Source organism: Gasterosteus aculeatus, chromosome 18, assembly GCF_964276395.1.
Source record: "Gasterosteus aculeatus chromosome 18, fGasAcu3.hap1.1, whole genome shotgun sequence".
Classification (NCBI taxonomy): domain Eukaryota; kingdom Metazoa; phylum Chordata; class Actinopteri; order Perciformes; family Gasterosteidae; genus Gasterosteus; species Gasterosteus aculeatus.
Genome location: NC_135706.1, coordinates 8,495,594 through 8,523,311, shown reverse-complemented (window position 1 = coordinate 8,523,311; position 27,718 = coordinate 8,495,594). Strand labels below are relative to the sequence as shown.

Below are 27,718 nucleotides of genomic sequence, written 5' to 3'. Positions count from 1 at the left end.
TGAAGCCGGCAGATCCGCGTTGGAATTGAAGAAGGATCTGTAATGAAAGTCCCGGAGCCCCTTGAGTGAGAAAGTAACCAGGACACACAGAGCGAGGTCACATGAAGGAAGCAGGAGGTAGGAAGGAGGACACCGGAGGAGAAATGTCCCGTAGCCGTCAGGAGGAATATCCGAATGAACGATTTGTCTCTGGTTCATCTGGGTCTTCAGCTTGGGATGTAAAATCAGATTTTCACTCTGAAATGAACAGAAAATGGATTCACACTAACTGAATGATTTATTTAAAGTTAGGAGTGCGCCTCTCATCCTGAATGCCCAAAATGATCTCAGAGGCAGGGCTCGACCTTTCTACGAGATATCAAAAGATGAACTTCAAGTAACGACTTTTACTCTTCTAAAATAGATGGATACCCTTTAGGAAATGAACTCTTCAAATATGAAAAATAAAATAAAATCAGCCTTTCTTCCCAGTTTGGAAGATGTGTAAAGCAGTTGAAGCGCGTTCAGCCTCATTGAACCAGCTGGTGTCACCGGTTCAGAGACGGAGGAGCGAACTGAATCCGACTGAAAAAGTTAAAAAACGCCTTGTTGGTTTCTCAAGTTTATTCGATCCGTGGTTATCAAAGACAATGCCCAAGAACATAAGTTATGAAAAAAATAGCCTTCATGATGGGGACGTTGAGTTTGATATGACATAGCATCATTATTTTGAAACATAGGTATCATTTCTCATTTATTTTAAAACAGCAATGTTAAACGTAAAAAAAAAAAAGAAGAAAAAGAACAAACAAACACTGAGATGGACAGAAGGGACAGCGGAGATGAGGACATCATCCCGGTGGAGTGCTTCATTTTGGTGAGCCTCGGGACGGCTCTGACGTCTGTGTGTGTGTGTGTGTGTGTGTGTGTGCACCATGAGTTCACCGTACTCCACACAGCCCCACCATTGTTAACTAGAGGTCCCCAGCCGAGTGACTGGACTTCACCATTGTTCCAAGTGCTGGGGGGCGGAGGAGGAGGAGGAGGAGGAGGAGGGGGGGGGACAGTCCCCCCCATCGCTGCCAGTCTCCTGCTGGCCACACAGACACTACTCAGTCGGGGGGAAAGCCAGAATTTAAAAAAACGCACGCTGCCCATCGTCGATGTGGCCCGACTTAAAACAGCGCACACGCACACACACACACACGCGCACACTCGATCACGCACGCAGGCACGCGTCCGTCCACACACACGCACACTGTACAGTATACAATGCACAAGCCCCACACGCACAAATTTAAGACCGTTAAAAACACTCGATAAAAGCACAATGTGGTTTTAAAATGAATTGCACATGTAGAGACGACATGGAGTAAGCACAGTGAGTGGAGTGAGCAGGAGGAAAGGGGTGTGTGTGTGTGGGGGGAGGGGGGGGGGGTGAGGGGGGGTGTCAGTGGTGAGCATGGCAAGAAGAGGATACAGTACATTCAGTAAACAAAGAAAGTAAAAACAAGAGGAAAAAGGCAAGATTAGAATCAAAACCACTGAAAATAATTAAATAAAAATCAAAACACTTCTCCCCCCCCCCCTCAGTTTGTCATCATTTTTTCGGGCATCGATTCGAAGCTCACTCGGCGAGGGCGGGGGGGTGCGAGTCCAACAGTAGTCCCAGTCTGGTCTCGGAGGAGGAGCGAGCTCGGTCAGTCGTGTAGATTTGAATTGTTCTCTTCTTGCTTTAGATAAAATCAACGTTCATGTCTACATCTCTACGGACCCGGAGCACCGGGCAGGGGAGGGGGGGGGGGCGTAGCAGGGTGCAGGTCTTCCCTTGACCTGTTACACGCACGGGCATTTACACAAGTGCACACACACACACACACACACACACACACGCGCACACACACACACGCGCGCTCATTAACACCTGGAGTGCGTGCTCATTGCCGTCACCCCCGGGTGCAGCCGTTCTCTTTTCTTCCCAGCTCAGCGCACCAAGTACGCAAACCCTCCTCTGTACAAAAGCAGCCCCCTCAGCCCCCTTCCCCCGGAACCGGAGTCCGCATGTGTTTTTTTTATTTTTTTTATCCTCGCGCCTTCTCTTTTATTTGATTTTGTTCATTTCACCTCCTTTACTTCTTTTGGGAGCTGAGCAGTTTGTCTGCCTCGGGGTACGTCGGGTACTTCACGGTCTCGATCTTCTCCTTGACCTTGTAGGAAGGGTAGAGGCCGGTGCGGCCCAGTTTGCGGTTGATGCCTTTGGAGTATCCGTCCCAGTGGTTGCCGGCCACTCCGATCACGTCGCCGGGCTCCAGGGGAATGTCCTCGCTGTTGCGCGGCTGGTGGGGGTAGATGGCGATCTGGTTGTGGGCATTTTGACCTCCAAAGTAGTAGATGTCGTCCAGGGAATAGAAGAAGGAGGAAGCGTCTGGATGCAGCGTCTGCATAATCTCGTAGGCCACGCGGCAGACCTGAGACGGAAACACAGCCGGGGATTATTTTCTTAGATCTATAAATCTATAAGGAAAGGGAACATGCTATGAGGGGGGGCGAGTCAGATCCTCGCAGTGTGGGGAGGAAATATGAGGCTCCGGCGTTATTTTCAGGGCTGGCAGAAAGCCTGATCACGGCACATTATAAGTTACAGTAAAACGGCACTTTAGAAGCCGAGATGATCAGAATGATTGACGACAAATGCCACTGCAATGTCAGAGCCGTGAAAAATAGGCTTTGAATCATGGGGCTGAAAATGGGACAATGAGGTTGTTGACGATGACACGATCGTGACTATTAGAATTGTTCCGGAGTCCGAACTGGAAAGTGATGATTGTCTTTGCTCTGTGACGCACCATTTTAACACAAAACATTGAACTCCTTTAGCAAATTCTTTTTTTTGCATACGGTAACAATTGCAGGTTAAATCTATTACTTGGTTATTCTTCTTCAACTGTCATTTCATAATGCTGCTTATTTTTATTATTATTAATTCAAGAGCAAAAACATTTTGAGCCTGAGAGCCAAACATCTTGGAAAAAGCAGTTTGACAAACATTAAAGCTCATAATAAAAGATAAAAGAGCTTTCAGGCTCATCTGGAGGCCTTCATACGTGGATGCAGTTCTCTTTGTTCTCATAGAAACAGCAAAATTGTGATCACATGTCCAACAGTTTGGTCACGTGACAACATGGGACAAACTGAACTCCAGGATAACGACCACTGACGAAGGCAGCGTATTTTATTTTCAATTCATGTCCATTCAGAATAACTTTACCACACGTCCGAACATTATTCTTTTTATTCCACTTCATCGCTTCCCTGTCGATTGGCAGGTAAAAATACATATTTTTAAACCTTTTACGGATCCTGTTCCCAGAATACAGGTCGGTCCCCAGTGAAAAACAAGTCAAAGGGCCAAAGGGCCTTTTTCTCATCCTTCTTCCTCCGAAATAAACTCATCAAGCGGTCTGATCCTGTGCAGGCCTTTAAACCCAAACACGGAAGTCATGTTTTAGCTCTAACTTTCAACTAGTTGATTATTCTTTCATTATTTGGCTGACAGGTCTGTCTCAGTCTCAATGTATTATTTAAGCCTACAAGACACTTCCCAAGAAGCCTTGTTGTTTGTGTCCCACTTTGTGCCAGCCGTCCTCTCCGTCGGTCTCCCCCCCCTTTGTGCGTTTGCTTGTCCTGCCGTCAGTGTGAATGATGTACTCGAGGCGGCTCGTTGTCGCTTTGCGTAGCCTGGACCGACCTGAGAGGAGAACGTGCAGACCAGGAAGTCCGTCTGGGACAGGAAGTGGATGTCCAGGATGACGCCTCTGAGCGAGTTCTCGGTGTATCGGTTGTGAAGGCCTGCCGACCACGAGATGGAGTTATCGCTGATGAACTCATAGTCTGGATACCTGGAAGGGACGACGAGTCCAGCGTTAACCAGAGAAGGTAACATTTAGAGAGAAAACGTACGACGATTTACCAACTGGACACACACACACACACACACACAACACGCACGCGGAGACACACACTGCCAAACACTGACTTGGTCTTGGCTTCCTGCAGCAGGGACGGGTCGTCGGTGGCCAGGTAAACCCGCTTCTTGTCGATGTGGACACGTCTGGCCAGGTTTTGGAACTGCTCCTCCACATGCAGCATGTACTCTTCTATGGGATGGAAGGCCGCCTCCGTCCCCACTTTATCCGTCCTCCTCACGTGGACTCTAGAGACAGACAGGCACACGGACGGACAGTTACAGGGTGGCTGGCGCATCTGCGCTCTCGGCTACTGGGGTCTATGGACACAGATGTGGTGGTGTCCCTCAAGACAACCACTGTGATGTCATTTCTACCCCTCAAACGTCTTTTCTAATTATTCTAATTATGCACAAAGAAACATCGGAAAAGTGAGTAAAGACAAAGTGAATTGCAACTGGACTGATGTCGGCTGCAAAAACGTCCTATTTTAAACCGGGAGGCGATGTTTGTTTGTCCCGTGAAGCAGAGCAGCTTGGGATCAGTACACTTTTAAGTATGAATACATTTCCTGCCACCCTGCTTTGTTAAGAACCGTCGTGCCGTGGTTCAACATTTCCAAGGAGGAGAAATGGTGTCCCGGTCACTTTGCTTACATGTACTTTGAAGTTTAAATTTAGGCTCCATAATGTAGTGTATTATTAAAAAATAGGATGTTTGTGAGCTTATCATAGTTCTGTATTTAATTACTTTAGTAAGTTTCTTTATCCTTATTTAGAGCGACTAGTCCAAACTTTGATGTTGATGTGTATTAAGTTCTCAAAGAAATATATTAAAAATGACTTCAACTAGACTGCCATACCGTAGACATCTTTCAATTGTTGGTATAAAAACAAACAAAAAAATGATAGGTCAAAAAAAAAAAAAAATCAAATAGCCAGAATTAAGAAATAGCGAGAAAAATAAAACGTGAGCAGTGACAGAGAGAGAGAGATTTTGGATATAGGGAGAGAGTAAAATTGACAGATAAATATCCAACAAAACTACATTTTTTGGTCCACAAGGACGGAGAGATTGCTGTCCCCGGCTGTACAGATGAGAGGAAGCGCACTGCTGGTGAGGAGAAGAATGGGGGAAAAAACATTTCCCTTTCCTGACGCAGACGCATCCCTCCAACTGATGGAAGCCGAAACGCTATTTTACGCCGTCCACAACTGTTCAATTACAAAACCCCCCAAACATATCTGCATGGCGACTTCTGGCCTTGAGGAGCAAATTCAATTCCAAGAGGAACAGATTCCCACTTTTGTGAGAACGAGGGGGGGGGAGAATAAAAGGTTGGGTTCAGAGGAACAAATGGGACACACCCCCTCAGGAACAGCTCCTACGTGGCAAATGAAAGCCAAAAGAATAGTGCGAGTGTCAGCTGGTGAGTGGGCTACAAGGTGTGTCGGAGGCTTTTATCCGGTGTCTCTGATCAGACAGAGGTCTCGACTTGAAGCTTTCCCATCCTCTGTAAGGGTCCATCTCACCCGCCCCCCCCCACGCATTTCTATGTCTTCTGCTTCTTTGTTCCCCGTGAACCCTTTTCTCTCTCTGTGTGTGTGTCAGAGCAGCGGAGACCCGCACTGAGGGCACCGCCGGGCTCTTAGCCATCTATTCCCTCCCCCGGCCTCCCCTCTCAGACCTCTCCCACCACCGCCTCTATAATTCAATTTTTTCCTCTCACTATTCACACTGTGGAGGACAATCCTAGCGGTGGGCGTAAAAGCATGCATTAGAGACATCAAACCCTCCCACACGCAGCACGCCGATGCTTATTTGGGCTGTTAGAGACAATAATATATTGACTATTGAATGAATTATTTGACCTCTGGATGCAGACCAGCTGACAATAAAGAACAAATTACCATAGTGGGTCTGTGCCTGCTGCAGAATGACAGAACAATGTCACAGTTGTTCTAAGTTACTGAAATTACAGAGGCGTAGCAGATGAAAGGAAAGGCCAAAATAAAGTGTTCTATTAGGGTGGGCTGCACATTACTTTGTCCCCATGCACATAGGTTTGTTCTGAAAATGTCAACTGCCGCAATTTCTTGTTAAAAAGCGCTCTTATAATGAGCAACAGATCAAAAAAACAACATTGAATAAATAACATTAAAGGAAGTTATTAATACACTGTGGATATAAAAATGAGTTGCTGGTTATTCACCAGAGGATCTCTTAGTGAAGAAATACCTGACCTAGAATCATATTCATCATTTTATATATATATATATATATATATATATATATATATATAAATATTTATATAGGCTTTCTCATTTATTCGAATGAGGAACCGTGTCCAAACTTTCGACTGGTACTGAACACATACACACAATATATTGGTATAAACCTAAAAGTGGATTTTATAAAACATATCTATAGTAAATCCAGCCATAGCGATGAGGCTGCTGTGGTTTCTGGTAGAGAAGCAGCAACATCTCTCTCTCTCTGAGTAGCCCTGCTGCCATTAGGACACATTAAATGGTGGCAGGGCGCCGCTGTGCTGATGGCTGCTTTCAGTCGGTGGCTTCCAGCCTCCCTGCGTCTCGCGTCCTCAGAGAGCAGCGGGGAGAGAGTGGTTTTGGTGGGGTGGGGGTCGGCTGCTGGTTGTTGGGTGCTCGTGGGACGAGCTGCCCTTCTATCCCTCCCTCTTTCTCCATCCGCCCCCTGCAGCTCCGAATGCTGCCGCACCCTCTTGCTTGTTTTTTTGCATTGACACAACAGATCTCTTACAGTGCCCCCCCCCCCCCCCCCCCCCCCATTTTTCAACACACACATGCACACATTGCCTTCCCCCACAGTGCTGACAGAATAGCAAAGGCACTTTGTTGCAGTGCAGAGTGGAAGTATGAAGCGCTAAGAAGGGAGGGGGGATAATAGATGAAAAGTTTGTTCTACCCAGCACATCATTTCAGTGAGCCTTTGCTAAGTGATATGCAGGGAGGAAAGGGTGGTATATACGAGCACATGGAGGAGAGCGGGGGGGGGTTTGTGGAGTGGGAAACACAAAGAACAGTGATAGAGTTGTGCGTAAAACCATGAGAGCAAGAGAAACTGCAAGTAGGGATGAGCGCCCGGGGAACGTGAGGGAGAACAATCTGAAACGAATGAACAAATGACGAGCGAGCAACGATCACAAATGAAAGGATGTCAGAGGGTCGGGGAGATAAAGTTGGGATAAGTCACAGCAAAAAATAAAATTGAGGAAAAAATAAAGGGAGGAGAGTTTAAAGAGCTGGAAGAAAGAGACGGAAGGTGCCAGGTGATGAAAGGCAGAGAGGTAGAAACCAAAGAGAAGAGCGAGAGAGACACAGTGTAACAAGAGAGAGTCAGAATTAAGCAGAGCAGGACAGAAAAAGTAAGGTTTGCTTTCACAGAGGCGCAAAGAAGAAGGCGAGAGCGAGAAGCTGGAGGACGACACTGTGAACATATGGAGGTGAGAGTGTCGGGAATCATTAAAGTCAACCGGGCTGCTTTCACAAATGATTACAGCACAACTCACTGTAAGGCAGATGGAATCAGCCTCATGGGAGGCAGATAAGCAGTCATTATTGGCATTGTCCTAATATATGGTAAGTCTCTGCACTCGCTGTAAGGTTAGGTAGTGGGTTAAAAAAAAAAAGGATTTGCAAAGTGTATTTGATCCAGGTGTGAAGTCCTGCTCAAAGTCTGCTGCAGTTATTTCTGAGAGGCCGGCGGACAGCACGTCGAGTTCAACAAGGACTGTCGAAATATGTCGAATCCATCTCTGAGAAGCCGTTCTCCTGCTGAATCGGGAGGCACTCAAGACGGCGAGGCGTGTTGTGGAGAAACGTGGACATTGTCCGTTGTGCAATGAGGAAGTTCTCTTTCTTCGAGGATGTCGGTCAGCCTACCAGTCCAACACGAAACATCTCACCATCTATTGGATGCAGTAAGTGTATATCCATGTATTCCCACAGGATGAGGTCTACAATAACAACGGTAATAAGAACAATACAGAATACAGCCATTCTGATCCTTTAAAGAAAGAAAGCTGCATGGGCATTTTCTTTTTTCACTTTTTTATATCCTTCTCTTTTCACGTCTTTATTGGTTTCACTGATTTATATAAATCTGTCAGAGACGGTTTTGCTTTGCCTGCTATGCAAATGCGTTCGCACCAATATCTGATGAGGAGGTCTTCAGTGTTCATTTAATTGCATTTGGCTAGAGACTCAAACCCCTCATGGGGACATTAATAAATGAAACAAGGCAGAATATAACAAAGCTTAATATTTGAAAAGAACGAATGATTGCATTTATTTAATGAATATAGTATATAATATGGCTGTATCCGTAATAATAAAGCAAAAGCCTTCCAGGCAGAATAAAAGGTAGAAAATCTGCCAAACTAAAGGGTTTCATCCAATTGAGTTACTTTTAATACCACTCAACCTCCTAACTCACCCACAGCAGGGTTTCTATCCCACTTGCAGGCCCTTGAGGCAAAGTCTTTGTTTTCTTCAGTTTGCTTTGATTGCAAAGCCCTTAGTAAACGTCACGGCAGAGAGACGCTGCAGCCACACAGCCACTCTTACTGAAGTGTTTCGTAAGCACAGAAAAAGGATAAACGCCCGAGCGAGCCCCACTGAGGAGGGACGGGGGTCGAGGGTCCTCACCCGATGATGGGGTGTTTGAAGCCCAGTTTGGCGGTGGTCTGCTGGATCTCCTTCTCCAGCCACGTCTGCGGTCGCACCAGGTACTTGACGAACTGGGACACCCACCACACGGAGGGGTCGCCGTGCAGGCGGTGCAGGCGTGGCGCCAGGTCCTCGGGGATGGCCAGAGGCAGGTAGGGGGGCCGCGGGTGGAGGCTGTCCACTATGGGCAACTCCACAACCTGGACGTCCTTATCGTGGGCCTCTCCTAATTGGTTCAGAGAGGAGAAGGTCGAGTGTTACTCGTTATTCAGAACATACTGAGCATTTGTAACAGGCCGGCTCGTTTGGGGACGGAGCTGAGGATCGGGCTCATTATCATTGACGCAAACATTGTTTAGCAATTCAACAATTGATTGACTTGTATGTCAGAAACAAGAGAAAACGCTCTCATGTTTTCAAACCGCTTGATTTGTCAGGCCAACAGATCGAACGGCAAACGGGGTTCTGTTTGCAAATAACACCGACGGAGAAAGCAGCAAATAATCACATTCCAGAGGATAAAACCAGCAAATGTTTGATATTTACGGTTTATAAACAGCTAAAATAATTCATGGATTATCAAAGTCGTTGGTGAATTATTTTGTGCAGATTGACCATTTCAGCCCTACTCAAGTTAAAAACCTGTACAGGCACTTTCCTTATCTCATGGTTCTACGGATATAAGGAGTGGCAGATTGTAAAGCCCTTTGAGATTTTCACTATGTAAATAAAATGTTCTAGAGTGACCTTGTAACAACTTTCCGTAGGATTAAGAAGGTCTTTTTATGTTCTGACATGATTCCTGTTTCCTGAAGATAACTATGCTTTCTTAAATATAATGAGGTTGGAGACAGCAGAGTCAAATAACGACGCCAACGACAACACTGACCAACGTTTTTGGGTTCACTAAACCTTTCAGTGTCTTTTTAACTGAACCAATTACTCTACAATATGTTACTTGGTCAAAAAGAAAAAGAACATGATGTTGTGATGCAGTCAGATGCCTCAGTATCATTCTTCTTCCCTATTGCATTCCCTCCTGTTCTGTTACCCGCATGAATCCAAGTCTCCCAACCCCCACAAATCCAGCTTTTATGATTGACAACTGCTCTTTGCCTGTCCTCGTTTAAAGGCCAAGTTAAGCTCCTTTCTATCAAGGCTGCGTAGGGCCAAGGGCTGCTGCAAGGACCTGGATTGGAAGGGGAGGAGGGGAGGATGGGGGCGGTGGGGGAGTGGATGGGGGAGTCTGGCATTGAGCAGAGACAGTGCTGCTTGGCAGAAGCTGCAGGCAGAGGGTTGAGCATTGGGCTGATTGCAAAGGTCATCTTCCTGGACGGGGGGGGGGGGGAAGACGGCCCCGTGCACTGCCAGATCACAGCCAACTGTCCATGAACACGCGTGTGCTCGACGGCAGAACCCACCCCCCCGAAAAAAAATATGATCAAAAACAGACAACTGACGTGAATACGAATAAACAGCACATAACAAATGTATACAAACAAACACACACAAAGAGACCCAGCTAATCTCATCGCTCCAGAAGGTGTACGCTTGGCAGACAAAACTTTCACTCGGTTTCATTCTTAAAACCCAAGGAGTCGGGGTGTGTGTGTGTGTGTGTGTGTGTGTGTGTGTGTGTGTGCGTGCGTGCGTGCGTGCGTGCGTGCGAATAAACCCCGGATTTACACAAAAACAAGTTGGAGGCCCGGCTTCTTTTAGACTGAAGCGGCTTCTCTAACTGCCGCAGACAGCTGCAAACGCACATGGACAACACGCTACCAACTAAATGGCATAATGAGCCATTAAAAGTGGCCTTTGATAAAAAGGGTACATACAAAAACCAAGAGAAAAAACAAGGTCGGAAACAGAGGCTTCAATTTGTGTGTGCGTGTGCGCCTGAACATGAGCTGAATATAAATGACTGGAAGCATCAAATATTGAACAGAAAAATGATTCCCATGCCTGTCTTTGCTTATATAACATCATTGGCATAATTCACATAAGGGGGAATATTTTGAGGCCTGCACAGCCTGGCATTAATGTCCTAAGATGCAGCATGTCTGCCTCCCAAAGCTACTTAATTAGATCACAAAGCTCTGTTAAATTTCCTCCCAACTACAAAGCGTGGGCATAGTGTCCATGCGCCTCAAAGCGAATGGGCCTGAACCGACACAGAATTCCTGCACTGTGTTTTAAGCCTGTGATGCATAACTTATCTAATACATACTTAACACAGCTGCTGAAGAAAGAGTGGCACCACGCAGACACAAAGTAAGGAGCCTTTCCATTTATAATACATATAAGATGAGGTTTATGAACTTGCACAGCTCTTGTTCCAGCCTTTACATGGCGGGGGACATTATGTTTCCTCTGCTGCTCTCTGACTCACTCATAAGGCAGTAATATCTCTACCGAGAAGCTCAAAGGAATACTCTCTTTGGCAAATTAGCTCTTTGATCAGCGAAGCATTGTTCCACGAGGAGACAAGTCTCCCCTTTGTGAATTTAGTCCGCGCCAAAAGCTCTCTCATGTTGTCCATTGAACATACAAGTTGTCGTAAAACAGCAACGTGCACCAATGGGTTAATGGACTTGTTAAGATTCCTAGTCATATTATCAAACTTATTTAAAAAATATTAACGATTATTATTTCGGTATTTTGGAAATAAAACCAACAAATACCAATAATGTTGATTTCACACATAAACACAAAATTAAGGAAATAGCACTGGTGGTATTAACGAGGAATGATAAAACATGAGAAACAAGAGAAAAATGTCTCTAAGTTGCAAAGCCCCCTGCTATCCTGGGACAATGCACACACTTCACCACGAGCCCTTTGCATGGATAGCAATAAAACACAGATAATATACTGTAACACTTGCAAATTCAGGCACATATCCAAATGCATCAGTTGTACTGGCACGGGAAAACACTCCAATCCATGAGACATTCATTGTTTATCTCTTTATTAATCCAAGGCTTCGGTGTGCCTTTGTGGCCAAGGAGTATAGTACCTAGCCTGTAAACAAACCAGACATGACCACAGGAGTAGCCAGGAACCCAACAGGCTTACATTAGCTATGCTATGCTTGTTAGCAGAAAGAACTGCCCCTGCTAATTACAAGACCCACGAGGAGAATAATTCAGAATGCTGAAAGGCCTCTTGTGCTGTTGACTGGGAGCAGTCAGATGGTATGCATGGTCCATAGGAGTCGGTCTGTAAAACAGACACCCGAGAAAGATACTAGATAGTGGAAAAGGATGAAAAGGCAGGAGAATAAGAAAGCGAATGCACTAAGGGAGCAGCAGATGAGAAGGGAGAGCACGAGTCAAATGAAGCGATAGGAGAAATACGTAGAGCTGATTGCATGCAGTGATCAGCACATGAATGCAAGGGGGAGAGGCATGGTCTAGTAAAACCTCAAAATCATCCCAGTCAGCTTAACAGACGAACATATGCCGTTAAATTATCCACTGTGTGCAATCTCACTCGTCAATGATTCTGCTGCCTGTGAATTGACAGGGAGACGTATGTCCCCCTAACAAGCGCATCGATCGCCAGTCCAAGGTGTGTCGATACCAGGTACTAAATTAGCTGAGCCTTGAACACGGTGGAAGTTTGAGGTCACATAGAAATATCCCGCACACGTAAGCAGCTGATTTTTAATGACACGTCTACAAAGGCGTACAGAGGCGTCAACAGGGAAGAGGCCACTCTGGGATGGTGCAAAGACAAATCCATGTCTCAGACTGGCCAGTAACAAAAAGACACGGAGGACTGGAAGAAAGTGTTAAGGACTGACGGATTTTAGATTTCAGAGAAGGACGTGGGTGAGGCACTGGCCAAACAAATAGATGCTGGAGGACGGCTGCATGCCGTCTGTTAGGCCTGGTGGAGGCAATGTGATGGTCTGGGGCTCCTCGGGTGGTGGAGAAGAGTCAATTCAATTAAAAAACTAAATTATTTTCTGGGAAAACCACGACATTTGTGACTGACCCAAAACTATTGAACAACAGTGTATTCTACACATGTACCGCTGTTGCTTTAACCAAGGAAGCATTCTCGTTCCCAAGACACGACACAAACGTGGGACAACGTTCATAAAAAAAGTATTTGGGGCTTTTGAAACACAGATGTAACCCATTTGGAGTAATAATTGCACACGTGTATACGTGTGAACAGTTTTACAGATGTCTCTATTCTACAAAAGTGGTCTCTGCGGAACTTTGTTTTTGGGATACAGGAGATTCTCCGTTGTAATACCATCTGTGGCCACTGGAGGAAATTGAATCAACGCAGAGAATCGGAAACTGTTGTTGGAAGAAAGTGGTGTAAATATTGTATTCTAGAGGTTGTTAGAGGTCACAGAGGACGCCCTCCGTGGAAGCAAAATGGCCAACAACAAATTAGCAAAGGAAAATGAGGTAAATATGAACTACATACTTTGACCTCACGAAAAAAAAAAAATCACATCTCGTTTTTTTGTTAGTTTTCGTTAACGATAATAACCTTGGTACCTACCTGACCAGTGTCCAGTGGTGGCCCCGGCGCGGTCGCTGCAGGTGTTGCTGACGGGCAGGAAAACGGTCTCCCAGCCGCCGGGGGCGTAGCGCCAGTTGTGGGACTCCAGGATGAGCGTGCGCTCGGTGCCGTAGGCGATCATGAAGCAGTAGACGACGTGGTGGAGCTGGCAGCCATAACCGCAGCCCTTGTTGATGTTGCACACCAGTTTTCTCGCCTTGCTGCAGTCAGGGGGGTTCTGGGAGGAGGACGGGAAGGAATGTTTTTTTATTGCTTGACCTTCTATTTGGATCTCTCAAAGCCCTGCGCTCGGACTTGTAATAAACACATGGCTGATATGGTTTTGTTTGTTCCCTTTGTCCGTCTCATACTCATACTTTATGCCTGTTTCTCGATTCGCGTCTCCCTCTCTCTCTGTACCTTCTAGTTTTTTTTCTTCTCCCTAGATGACAGCCATGGAAATGACTCACACTACCTTTCCCATCTTCCTTCCATCCGACCCCCGCTTCTTTCCTTCTTGTTGTTAAAGAATGTTCTATATTTGTATTAGGCTTTGGTAACTAGTATTGTCAGTGTATTCAAAGCCCGATATAGATGTTTTTTATGAAAACGCATAAATAACCCCCACCGCTGCACTAAGTGGCATATTTCTTGGATACTGTTAACAAGTTGTCAGTAGGAGCCAGTGGGCCAGCGAGCCAATAACAGGGGGAGGATAGAAATTATAAAGAGATGTATTCTTTGGATTTGGTCTTTTGGTATTTGTTGGCAATAGGAACAATCTCCAGCCTTATCCTTTTATATCAAGCCTTCATTAATCCCCGGTGTTGTCTGTACTCTCATCATTTATCCCCTTTTAATTCGCAGGCTAAGTCGGAAACAATTAATTTAAACCACAATAGGGCTTACTGTATCCTATGCATGTGTTTGTTTCATTGTGTGATGAAGGGGTACAGTAGCCATACTGAAAAGGATCTCCAGTTAACATTAATGAATAGTATGGAGAAAACAGCATCATTCCCTCAGTAATCACAGTAATGCGGATGACATTACACTGAATGCGTGTGTCCTTCACAGTCCCTCTGGTTGTGGCATGTTGATATGTTCTGGGCAGTAAGATATGCCAAGTCACTTTCTCCAAGGAGTACTTTTTAATTTGAGAGGCAATTAAGCTCTTTGGAATCGGAAATTAAAGTTGAGCCTGTTAAAGTAAACGCTCCATATTCCCTTAGATGTAGGACATTGTAGGAGATGTATTCTGTCACAGCCTCAACTGTCGAATAATGGCCACATGTTCTATTTTCTCTTGGCTGCCAGGATTTTCTCCATCTTCCCTTTTTTGATTGCCAATCTGTGCACATGGAGACAGCGCTTGGTTATGTTCTGTGTCTGTTTTCTAATAGGACAGAGATCGCCTGCCAATTCATAGTCTCTAGGACCAGATAACGGTCTAATCGCCTACTATCTGCTCTAGTTTCTTTCTTTCTAATAGTCCAAATGGAGTTTCTTTAACATTGTTTTATTGTAGATAGCAGTTTTTTCCGAGAGGGGGCGGTCGGCCTGATTAGTAACCTTTCACCTCTCTCCTCCCCCCTCCCCATGTTCTGCCATCCTCCATCTTCATACCACCATTCTCTACCTCCTTTTTCTACTCCACTCCCTCTCATTCATCATGCTTAATTTAGCTTGAACATCTTACAGTTCGAAGGGGAGGAACGCCAAATGAGAGGCACCGGGGAAAGAACCGAGGATTCTTCATTTTCGCCAGCCAACAGAGCGACACATGCTGTGTTGTCGGTGCGCCGCCGGGCGGTTTGTGATTCGCTCGGCAGCCGGTCGGAGCCACGGCGCAACGCCGGTGCCAACCGGCTTCCTAAACAGCAATTACCGGCTGATGGGAGTGTTTTCCTCATTAGGCTGCTGCAGCTGTGGATAGTTCACAGTAATCAGGCCGCGCGGCAGCCAGCGGCTAGCGCTGCCTATCGCACACTGCCAGGCGAGGGAGAGGGAGACGGAGCGAGAGGGGACGGGAATAGTAGAGGAGATGAGAGGATAGCGACACGGCGGACATGAAATGAGGAACAAGGACAGAGGCAGTACGAAAGAGGCGCGTTGGAAAATAAGACAGAAGCTTAAAAAAAACAAACAAAAAAACTGATTACGACCACTGCTGTTCAATCCCATTGCGGAGGCGTAGCGCGGGCCCCCGACCCGCTGAAAAGACGAGGCTGCGCAGGTGTTTCTCCCGCCTTACAGGCGGCCAGTTGAAAGCTATTCACGTGGGTGAGAATAGCTAACTCGCTGTACTAATAATCGACAGGGGCAAAAGAATATGCATGATGCACAGCGTTTGGCACCTGAGCCGGAATGTGTGCACGCTCGCGGCGTGAGCCATGTGGCGCTGAGGCCGCAATTGGATCCCTTGGTTGATGATGATGATGATGATGAGGCTGGAAAGACTCCGAAGCGCTGACAGACTGGGTTCAAGGATAATGGCGGCAGATGCGTGCACATAGGCAGCTCCTGAGTACCGCTCTGTGTTATAGGTTAAGTGCCCGTTTTACGCTTTGCTTTTTGAGTGTGAAACAAAGAGGCAGCCGCTCCAGAAAGACCTCAATGGTATTGTTTGTGCAGTGGAATTTGGTTGAGAACCACTGGAGAAACAGTGTGTCAGGCTCAAGTATCTATCCACTGTGATGGCCAAGTTCTAAAGCACAGCGGCAGATGCTGCTCACGCTTCAAGGTATCTGAAGCATAACTCAACTTAGACCTGTGCGGTATGGCCCAAAATCCATATCACCGTATTTAGATTCTGACGGTATCCCGGTATGTGTCTGTATAACTTTAGCTTTTTCGAGTAAACACATTCATTCATTGACCCCGAAGAGGAGGCCGGTAGCTGAGTGTTAGCTCGTTAGCCTGTTAGCTTGTTGGGGCTGTTGCCACCAGAGGCTTGACAGACTTTGCAATAAATTGTTTTCTGATCTAACGTAACCGCCCAGGCCTAACTCAACTACATTTGTTTTTACTATTTACTAGAAATAGTAATGTAGTATAATGTAGTAAAATAGTACGGTTATTTTTATTATTCAATGGAAAACCACCTGTAATGACAGTTTTGTTTTGCATGAAGAGGAAATAATGTCATCATTTACAAATACTTTGTATTTGCTATAAGTTGCTAGCAAGAGCAAAAAGCTCCACAACGCTCAACTATCATTGAGCTCCACTGAGAGAAAACCCAAATATTACACATCAGAAGATCTTAACTCTAATTCTATTATATCAAGCCCTGGTTTTGTACCATTTACTGCTGGTAATATTTCTCAGTAAAAGCTATTCAACGTTTTGCATTTTCTAATTGCCTCTTGGTTTGAATATTTCATTTAATTCTTGCCGAGCTTGCCTTTTCCACTAATGGACTGAGATGATTTACCTACACGAGGGAGTCACAGAAAGGATGTATGTGCGCACTGGACAAGTTGTGGAAATCATGAGCCTGTGCAATGAAGAAATTTCACACAGTGCAGAAGACCACGTTTGACTTCAGGTTCCCTATTCTGTGTCAAAATGATGATGCAGACACACCCGTTTCTCTCCTTCTCGTCTTTCCACAAACCATCCACTCTGAATTTTACTCTGGGAGGTGTCAAAAAACATGTCAAAAAAACATGACAAAAAACGGAATTACTTTCAACGAGGCGTATAAGCACAACACTCTCATATCACCTTTGAGGTGATCAAAGCCGGAGTCGGAGCTGAAGGCCTTTCTGAGTAACCGGCAAGCCGCAAATCTGTTTGCTTCCGCGGGAAATCGGACCGATGACAAGCATTAAGAAAAACGGTAAAGGCACCCTTTACTATCTGGGAGCGCCATCACTCGATGGGCTGGGCTACCAAGTGCGTTGGAAAGGGGACGCCAAGCGGTCTAGCCAGGTTTCAGCATGTGACAAGTAGGTGCACATCAGTTTTTATAGGTCATATAGTTTTAAATGAAGATACGTTTTAAAACCAGCCAAAGTTCCTCATAGTAATTTAAATCTACTGATTAGAGCCTCTTCACACATTGTAACATTCAAGTATACTGAACAGGCTAATTGAGGGACAAATGTTTTTGTCATTGTTTTTTGGATCGAAAAATACTCGTCTTCCTCACTAATAATTAATACCAAGATAGATGAAAAGCTTGTTCAAAAGAAAGCCATCTGAGGAAGCCGGCCTTGATCGGTGACCGTCGTGAGTGGACAGATGGAGCGGACGCAGAGAACGAGTTAGTTAAGCCAGGAGTGAAGGGAGAGGCTGGTGCGGGTGGCAGAGGCAGCAGGATTGGAGGGCGGAGTCTGTCAGTGTATGTTCATAGAGATGTGTGAGCGAGAGGGTGAGCACAACACACACACACACACACACACTCACGCACGCACAAGAGAGGGCATCTCTTTGCATACCAACCGATGCATCAATCTCTCGACTTTGTGTCTGCCTGCGCCAAATTGCATTCGTAGGTGCGGGCGAATCCATCTGCACGCGACTCGGCGTGTGCGTCTGTGTGTGATGAATTAGTGACAGCAGCTGGTGGAGCGGTGTGATCCCTCAGCGGTGGTGACAGCAGCTGTTAGTGGTGCTGTCCCCGCCCAGCCAGACTGACTGGGTCCTCTTCATCAAACACACCGGCTCATTAATGCTGCAGGGCCCGGTGTCGCGCCGCGCCGCCCGGGAACCCGGCAACACCGGAGCCGGTCCGGGAGGAGGGGTTGCATGTATGTGTCGTGGGTCTCAGGATGTGCACGAGTGCTGTGAGCATACGCGCCTCTATCTTAGCCGGAGTTAATATGTGTGCATCTGTCATTTTTGCAAGTCTGCATTTGTGTGTCTGTCTTTTGCCGTTGGCGTGCGTGTGTCACTAAATCGCTGACAAGCAACAAGAACCCTGCTTGTCAGATCCAACTGCCGAGACGGTTTGCTATCACACCAATCACTTGCTCCCTGTGCAAATTGATGCCGACAGTTATGGGTGGCGCGTGTGAGACAAGTGACTGTGAAGGATGTCCTCAAAAAGGTAAACGTGAAGTTGTAACGTGTTGTTGTGAGGGAAACATTCACGTAAATGCTTACCATGCGCTTGTGTCTACAGTACAAGCGGTGTGTGTGTAAGTAAGAGAGCGCAAGTCCAGTTGGCTGCAGGTGGGTCCATAGATACCTGTAGGTAGGTGATCCGGTTCTGGACCAGATCGGACAGGTCTTTAGCCTCCTTCGTTCTCCATTCGCCGACTCCGTCCGCCTGGCTGAGGTAGTACAAGTCCGTCATGATGGATCTGCAGACACATGCACATTTCAAAACTGTAAATGTTCATATATTATATCCATTAGAAAAGAAATTCTATCTGAGAGGTTGCTACTTAATAATCTTTGAAAAGAACCTCCAGGATCTACAGTTCTCTTTTTATCTCATTAAAAAAGACAATGTTTGGCCACATCACATCAAAATTGTAAACATCTCTAAACAGCAGATGTCGCAGCAACTGAACATCTCAGATGATTTACGTCATCCTTTTGACAGCGAGGGTAACGTCTGAAGACTGGTTGTCATTCCAACGGATTAGAACACACCCACTGGAAGTAATTCACAGCAACGTGCAGCCCACCTTCTCTGACAGTCTGACAGTGACGTGGGACGTCAGTCCCATACATCGAGGAGCACTGACCAAGCGTTCTTGTGGGAGGAGTCTGTGGCAAGAGGGGCGGAGCTAAACCAGCAGCGCAGGAGGAGAAGGAAAGCGTGCGGCAGGATTTCCATCCAGGAAAGTGAGTGATTGAGAGATACATAGATCTCAACTTTGAATGGTCTAGTTTGGAAAATTAGCTGTTGCCTGTTCAGGGAGAATGATGGAAGGCTTCCGCTGACCTTGTTATTAACAATTAAAAAAAGAAAATGCACAAAGGAAACTTTACAACCGGTTGAACTCAACCTTCTTTTTTTGTAATCTTCTGTTTCCAGCAACCGGGGAACGGAGTCCAACTAGTCTCAAACTTCACACACTTTAATTGGGTTAAATAGGACGGCGTTGGTGTACTGCGGCTGCCGGGTCTGCATGCCAATATGTCAAGGGGATCAGAGTGGAATATTTATGTGTCATAATCATGATGGTGGAAAACAATGTGTTTTGGATGTGAGATGTGAGAGTGTAAAATAACATTCACACTCTCACATCTCACATCCAAAACACAGAAAAGGAAAACAGAATTTCTGACTCCGGCTGCTTGTTAATATGTGAAGCATCTTCCTGCTGCCTGTGTTTGTGTTCTTCTATTTGGATGAAGGCTGTATCACAGAATCTCTGGATTTATTTTCTATGGTGTCTATACTTTGTAAAATCATTTCGGGTTTTTTTTCAGATACTTTTAATCTATGGTTTTCCTAGACAACTGAGACATTTAAAATCAATCATCAATCAGTGTGGCTGTTTTATGGTCAACTTGTGGATTTACATGATTGGACTGCACTTTATTCTTCACTGGATCAGAACATATGTACAGAAAATACACAATATAATGTGACAGTTTCTCCATTTCCAAATAGGAAAGTAACATGAACAGCTATGTTGACACAATCTATGGACTTATATTTTACACATCTCAGTTTAGACACTTGCATATTAGAGTGCGACCTAAAAGAATTGATGCTGATTTCTATTCCAAATCAGGGTTCATGTGGAGAACTATTTCCTGCCCTGGCATGTGGTTTGTGTAAAACTCCCACATAAGTTCCCACCACATTAAACAGGGCTTTAGATAAGAACCTCCACCGGCATATGTTAGCGGCACAGTGTGTGTGTGTGTGTGTGTGTGTTTGACGTTCCCGAAGGCTCATCGCGCTTTCAGGATGTTTATAGAAAAAAAGTGATGCGTTTGTCAAGCCGGTTGATGACAGCAGCGTCTTTCTGGTTGTTTAGCTCCGTTTTGGATTAAGCCTGCCATCGGTACGCCTCTGACGGCGAATTTGTGTCATGTCTGACACTTGCCAACTATCGTGACCATCCGCTCACAGACGTGCCCGAGAGCTCCGATACTCGCAGCCACGGGGCGAAACGCAAACCCATCACACTCTGCGTCTTTCTCTCACACAAACACACACACTTATGCAAGCTTAGTCAACTTCTTTGACCCAAATCAGTCACATCCTGTGTGACTGAGAGCTCTTATGCATATATTCATGCAAATACACAGCACACATAAGCACAACATTTTTAGACAATACATAGCCCTGATGTCCATGTGCACTGGGGTGTGTGCGTGCTGTTGAATGTGTGTGTGTGCAGCCAGTGTGTGAAGCTCGTGGGCTTCCCCAGGGCTCCTGATTGGCTCAGACTGCAGACGCTGAGGCGGTAGCCGGTGGGGGGGAAGAGAGGAAGGGGGGTTTGGCAGCAGAGCACAGCTTTTCTGAGTACCGGTGCTGCACCAATGGGAGAGCATTTACAAGGTGAAGGCATGTACAAGGTTTCATGTGAGGCAGAGAGAGAGGATGGGGGAGGATGGGGGAGGATGTGGATGCTTTCACTATAGAGTGCTGGTCTGTCGAGGGCGTGATGTGAGCCATTGGGTGGAAAGTAGACAGCAAACTGAGGTTCCCTAACCTAATCTTTATCTCTCAACCTGTTCTCATGTACGGCTCTGCCTACAACACAACAGCGTCATCGTCAAGCTATACTTGCGTTTATAATGCCTAACAACATTGTGTGGATGAATTCTCCTAAATGTATTGTCTCGTTCTTTATTGAATGATCAAGATGTCAATGAAACGTGGAAACAAAAAGCTCTCCATCATGCACGGATTGTTTTACCCTGGGATGTCCGCAAAGTTGCAAGCCTTTTTATTCCCCTTGGGGAATCAAGTTTGCAACAAGGGCCGTACACCCTGAGTAGAATTTCAACGAGGGCGCTTCGCTTTCATACAAGTCAAACATTTCATTGCTCCTTCCACCTCTGCCCCTATCTGTGCTGGCCTCTGGCCTGCAGCTGATACGAAGAACCCTGTGGGGCTTAGATAGAGCAGAGTGAATACATGCGAAAGTCTGGGACTGTATGTGTGTGTGCTTGACAGCATGCCCATGAGTACAGAGCGAGGAATCAGTCGCTGGAAAGCTGCTTAGGCAGCAAACGCAAAGACAATAGGCCCTGTAAGCCACTTCGGCAGGATTACAATGAAGCACTTGGCTAAGTGATTGGGCCTTTCTTCATTGAGACGGGTGAAAGCCATCTAGATGACATACAGAATGTGACCGTGACCTTTGCCCTTTGTTTCTCAGCGCTGCTGCTTTCAAGTTCGCCTGTCAAATGTGTCAACTTTGGACATCGTAGCTAGGCAGAGCTGGTAAACAGTCGCTGTGATCAACATCCACAAGGAAAAAATGGTTTCTGAGCTGTTTCCTATTCAAACAACTATTAGCACTTCAAATCTATCAACTGAGGACTACATTCATCATCAATACTGATCTGTTGATCATTTTGTCAGAGGTGAATGTCTGGTCTTTAAGATAAGAACAAAACTCTACATTTGAAGTTAGTTTAGTTAGTTTAGGATTTGGAAATGTATTAATAGTTGTTAAGCTAAAGGAAGTTTTTAAGAATCATTCAAACTGTGTACAAGGGTTGATATGTATTGATAAGAAATACATCCTGAAGGAATGACTCTCCCAATACTTGCTGAGAGCGTCTTAAGTTGAAGAAACAACACACAGCTAAGAGAATCAAACGCACATCCACCGCCAACTTTGGGGTTTCAAAATGACCAGATGCGCCTGACTTTTGGCTAAGGGAGGAAACCCTGGTTCCCATAAGAACAGGAACGGTAGCTTTGGCACATACATCAGAGTTCTCTTCACACCCTTGTGCCACATTTCCACCTTCCAGCAACTGCATGCTCACCTCTCCTGGTGTCCCAGGTCCTGCAGGAGTGTGTCTGCATACTTCAGCCTTTCGCTGAGCTCGCCGTTGGCCAATTTCTTCACCTCGCTGCGAACAAAGTACCAGAACTCCTTGACGCCGTTGTCCACCCTCCTCCGCAGCTCCTCCTGAGTAGGACCGGGGCCTGCAAGGTTGCAGGGCGAGAGAAAGAGAGATAGAGAGAGAGAGCGGCTCACATTAGCGCTCACATTTAGCGCGCAGGTAGGATCTTAAACAAAGAAAGGAGGACTTCAAAGTAGCTCCACGGGAACGCGGCTCGGAGGAACGAGGCTTAAAAACCGCCAAGAGGTCTTTAAGAATGTGCAGCATTGGATTAAACAAGTCTAAATAGGCTAATGGGGGCAGGGAAGGGTTTGGAATATAACCATTAAAATGGTCATCTATTATTCGTTGTCCCTGGGTGTTGCTTTGACCTCAATAAAGAGCGCTTGATCACTGTTTTTGTCTTGTGGCTCTCTGTCTCATGGGTTTTTCTCCCACTGTTCCGACAACAGGAAGAAACTCTACACCCCACCCGAGTCCAACAATCTGGAGCAGCGCACATCGATAACACAGCTGGCTGCTCTGGTTTCTGGGGAGAGAAACAAACAAAAAAATGAAAAAAGAAAAATCTACGAAAGATAAGGACAGCCGAGAGCAAGAGAAGGTGCTTGTGGTTGTATATTTATTTTTTTACCGTTGTATCTTACACTCCACGTTCTCTACTCACCGGGGAAAAAAAGAAAAGAAAAAGGCTGCAGGATATTTTTAGCTTTCTCTTCCCCTGCGGCAAGATTGAAAGGCTGACCCTGCGCTGCCCTCCCCGCTCGCATGTCCTTCTTTATTTTCTCTCCGTCCGTCCCTTTTCTCTCCTCCATTCTGCCACTGGGGCATTCAGCCCGCATGCACTTCATTCACATATTTCCGCGCTCAACCCGGAAGCTTTGCTGCCCCTCTGAACGGCGCTTTGAGCAGGCAAATACACTCATAACCCCGCTCGCCGGCGTCGCCACTGCTGAGCCACAGCAGGTTTAGAAGCGGACTAGACGGAGTTTCTAGCTGCGGGCAAAAGCTCACAAGGGCCAGCACAGTCACCCCCCCCCCCCTCTACCTTTCATATTTCCAAGTCCTTCCCAGCGACCTTTTACATGGCCCTGCCCTGCTTACCGTCCCCAGTGAGTTTCTGGAAGCTGTGGATCTTCTGCTTGGCTCTGGTTAGCTGGTCCTCCAGGGAGCGCAGCTTCCCCGCAGCCAGGGAGCCGGCTTCCGCCTGACCCTCTGGTATCCTGGGGGAGGAAGGCACAGGGAGAGGATGTGATAGCTGAGCGTGCAAAGGAAGGGCGCGCAAAAGAGATGAAAGCGCACAGAAAAATGATGCAGAAGTAATTATCAAACATCATCCCATATTGTTTAAGTGTATACATACTTTTGCATATTTATATTGTATAGTGGCTAAATATTTCTTTTTTGTTTTTGTATATACACATTCCTTGTCTTTATTTCTTTTGCATATTGTATGTATGCCAATTGAGAGCACAGTAATTCCACACGCACACATGGCAACAAAAGCTTTCCCATCATAGAAGCCATCACGATTTATTACTTTATAAAGTAATAAGGAAGGAAAAAACTAAATAGGTTTCTCAAAGATTGTGTTCATTGACACTCTTAGCGACTGGTTAATTTCAACGACATATCTCAACTTTATGTAAAACTACTGGACCGTTTGTAAACCCTGTCATTACATTCAAAGTAACGTGTCAAGCGGTCGGTATTGTTTTGCGTCACAGCCATGCGAGACGATGAAAGCCAACTACACTGGTGTGGTTTAGATAAAAGGGGAGGCAAAGTTCAGACATGGGTGGGGAAGCAGGGGAAGTAGGAAGAGGGCACTCGTGCGGTTCAGTAACGCGGCTGGTGTGAATCCATATCTGGTCTCTGGTCTTTGGCTCCAGGTTTTCAACTTGGAAAAAAAACACTTTGAACTTCTGCTTCCACCATCCCCCCCAAAAAACAGTCACTGAATAAAACATGTCAATAAATACTGCAGGCCTCGCTTTTGCAGGATTCTGCTTCATTTGAAGGTGTACACCTGCTCTAAACTGCCACTAATGAGGAGTTTGGAGAGACACACAGAATGTTCATCATGCTTTGTCCGATGTTTTTTTCTCATTTCTGGACTACAACAGACAACAGTCCTCTTTTAAAACGATCCACAAAGCACAGAATCATTTTTCATGTGATTTTACGGTCCAGCCTGTCTACTTCTGAACCATACATCCAGTAATTACAACCTGTTTCACTACCCAAGGACTTTTGTAATGAGAGTCAAACTATGGAGATGAGTGGCAGTTAAATTACATTTCTTTGTGACTGTAATTCAAAAACATTTCCTCCCATGACTTTGCCCAATAACTAAGAACGCCTGCTTGTTGAAATGTAATGGACCAAGGTTTTAACTGTAATAGATACAATATCTATTTTCAATTTAGAGTGGGAAATGCCTTTCATTATTGTTCATACTCTATGTGTGCTGAGGCCTGAGGTGGCCCTGTAGGACTAAAAAGATCATGTCATGTATAAAAGGTAGCAAACAGTAAATCATTTACACTGTGGAGGCAAACTATGGTACAAATTCACAGCTGCTGATTTTTACAAAATGGCAAATTATGTTGGGCCAGCTTTTTTGCCTCGTTAACTATTTAACATGGGTAAAAACACATTTTAAACACTGTCGATGAACAATGAACACTACCGTGTGCATGTAATGCATCCACAAGTCAACATAGAACATACACGTGAAATCAGCCAACAACAAACAAGGAGCTGACATTACGCACAATAAATTCCTCTACACAAAAACGTTACAAATAGAATATGTTTGAATGCACCGGGGCATCGGGGAAATGCTGCAAAAGGCCATGCTAATGAGTCATCAAGGCATGCAAACTCAATTTGCTCCATGAGTGAGGAACAGCAGTCGCTGGCAGGCATAAAGAGGAGTCGCATCGACCCGTCTTGCTGCATACCCCCCCACCCTCCTCTCTGTTCAAGCCTCCATCAGTGGGGAGCCATGGCCTTCGACTTAACGGCGCACTCACTGAGCAGGCGGAGAAATTACGGAAAAGGAATGATTATGTAACGGAATGATCGACGGAGATAAACCTTCACACACGTTTTGCATCACGGGGATACATTTGCCTTAAAGTTCACACTTCCTCTCTCTGGGAAACCTGTGACTGCTCACTCCACCTTCCTGTCCCAGATCTCTTGAAATAAGACCCAGTTCAATTTCCTCCTCGAGTATTACCTCTATTCCCGTAGCTCAATCCGTTCAAACAATAATCAACTCGATCTCCCACAGGCCACACCCTAACCCACCCTTCCATTGTTCAGGCAGACTATGACATCATTTCCCTGGGGGCTTTAAGTGTTGCTAAAACTGTAACATACTGCGGACTAAAAGACGAGCTATGGCAGCAGGGCCCGATGAGCCACAGCACTGAGCCCCCCCCAAAAAAAACAGAAGCAGGTGAGGATCAGCGTGCGACCCAGTTTCCTCTGAAATGGCGGTACGGCTGCTCCACGGGCTCCCGCCCCCCCTCATCCGGTAACCAGTGAAGTTCACACGGCGATCAGAGCCGGGCGGAGCGGTTTGATTGTCGGCGGCCCGGGTGGCACTGTGACTCATCCATATTTCTGCTGTTCGATTTAATGTAATCTGCTCCACTTCAAAGAAAACCCGATGCGCTGACCTGGGAAGCCATGCATATGGATGGAGATGTAAAGTATTCGGGGAGGCGTAGATGAAAGCAGGCTACGTGAACGCAATTTGCCTTAAAAAAAAAAAAAAAGAAAAAAAAATCTGAACTGGGCGTTTGATTTCACGTCGCCTCGCTCTGCACCAACTACATCCGGGGACGCGCCGCAGAAGGAACGGATCCGTCCCAAACGTTGCTGTGAACTCAACTGTGTTCAAGCACATCACTTGACTCCAATAAGTCAAGCTAATAAGCCACGGGAACGTGTCGGTGGGAACATGAGGGTAAACACGGCGGAACATCCGGTCGGAACAATAAAAAACGCTAACACCGTGCACGACTGTACAATACTGCATTGTGCATGTGCTACAGTGCGTCGGTTGTGTTCATGCAAATGTTTCTTCATTGTGTCTAATCAGGTAATCCTTGACATCGCCTTCCTCTGCAGTCTTCCTGTTATGGCCACTGACCTAAACGGTACGGTTCAGAGTAAAGCGATTCGGCGCGGTGCATTCCCACGTCGCCTGCAGTGAAGCCTCAGCGCGGCCACGGCGAGCCAGCTCCACCCGAGCCCTGCTCCACAGAGATGAGCTGACAACCCACAGCTCCACCAACGGGGCTAATGCGTGTGTGTGTGTGTGTGTGTGTGGTCAACCTTCTCCAGCTGGGCCTCAGTAATGTAAGGTTGATGTCTACCGAACGTTTTGTGTTGTCTATAGTTTTCACCAGCGTGGTAATGGAAGTAAGGTAAATGGTCGAAACAAGTGTGACTCTTGTCTTCACTATCCGGGTTTAACTTGATGTTTAATCAGTGATCCAACATGCTGCTCGAGAACTTTACAGGTGGACATCGGTTCCAGCGCACCAAACTGCGTACGTACGTTTTTTTATAGTTTTGTAAATGAATTTGAATGAATCTGATTTACTTGCAACACAGGGCCCCAAATGACGCAGAGATGCAAAAGGTTCCACACGAGATCTCAGGGCCATTCGACGGCAGCCTTCACAACTCCTCCCACCGCCACCGCATTTTTCCTGCTTGCTGCATTTCCGTTGGCGCAGTCCTCACGCCATCCATCATGATTCGCCTCCCCTTCCCCTCCCTCCAACCCTATGTTGGCATGCCCGGGTGGAGGCGGGGGGGAAATCGATCAGGTCCTCATCGCTCAGCCCAGCTGTCACTCTCAACCTTCGCTCCCTCCGATGTCACACCACCGGGCCGGCGCGTGTCACTGTCTCCGCGAGAGCCGTGGCTTCGCGCCCGAGGTGACTGACAGCCGCGGAGAGGGCGGAGCCAGACAGACTGAGCAACTCGACCTGGCGATCACCTCTCATTAATGCTGCGGGGTGATTGGTAGGTTGGCGCGTTGCCTGTCACTGAAATCACTTAAGGGTGGCCTGAATAACCGAATCACTGGACTGAATCTGTAGGCCAGGCAGGTGATAGTAATTTGAATCAGAGTGGTGATTGATTGATTGCACATGACGTTTGCACTCAGCAGAGCTAGATAAACCCGATGAGCAGTGTGCTATGAATATGTTCAGCAGGTCGACTTACTTTGTGCCTTCATCCTCTCAGTGATGAAAAAAGTGCATTTTGTGATTAGAAAAAATTTATTTAAAAATCAATATCTCATGCAACTGCATCAGCCTGAACGAGAAAATGTAAACAAGATCCCTTCAGGTATTTGATGAATGTGTGTGGTTAAATCCCCCCTCTGTACTATAAAGCACTCCCAACGTCGTGGGATTCTCAACACAAAAGGATGGAATCATAAAAAAAATGTAGGGTGCTTCGGATGAAACCTTTACGATCTAATGTCAGCGGGAAGGGAAAACG

The 27,718-nt window shown here is 46.1% G+C and overlaps 1 protein-coding gene across 1 annotated transcript in view; it reads right to left on the bottom strand.

The window, feature by feature from the left end:
* Positions 1–588: 588 nt before the first annotated feature.
* Positions 589–27,718, bottom strand: part of fut8b (fucosyltransferase 8b (alpha (1,6) fucosyltransferase)) — a 66,311-nt gene continuing 39,181 nt past the window's right edge. Inside the window, exons 3-10 of the mRNA XM_040160709.2 lie at positions 23,285–23,403; positions 22,100–22,262; positions 18,375–18,489; positions 13,178–13,415; positions 8,633–8,879; positions 4,016–4,192; positions 3,728–3,878; positions 589–2,447 (exon numbers count right to left, since the gene is read on the bottom strand). Of these exons, the coding sequence (XP_040016643.1) occupies positions 2,109–2,447; positions 3,728–3,878; positions 4,016–4,192; positions 8,633–8,879; positions 13,178–13,415; positions 18,375–18,489; positions 22,100–22,262; positions 23,285–23,403 (1,549 nt within the window). The 3' untranslated portion in view covers positions 589–2,108. The remainder of the gene's footprint in view (positions 2,448–3,727; positions 3,879–4,015; positions 4,193–8,632; positions 8,880–13,177; positions 13,416–18,374; positions 18,490–22,099; positions 22,263–23,284; positions 23,404–27,718) is intronic.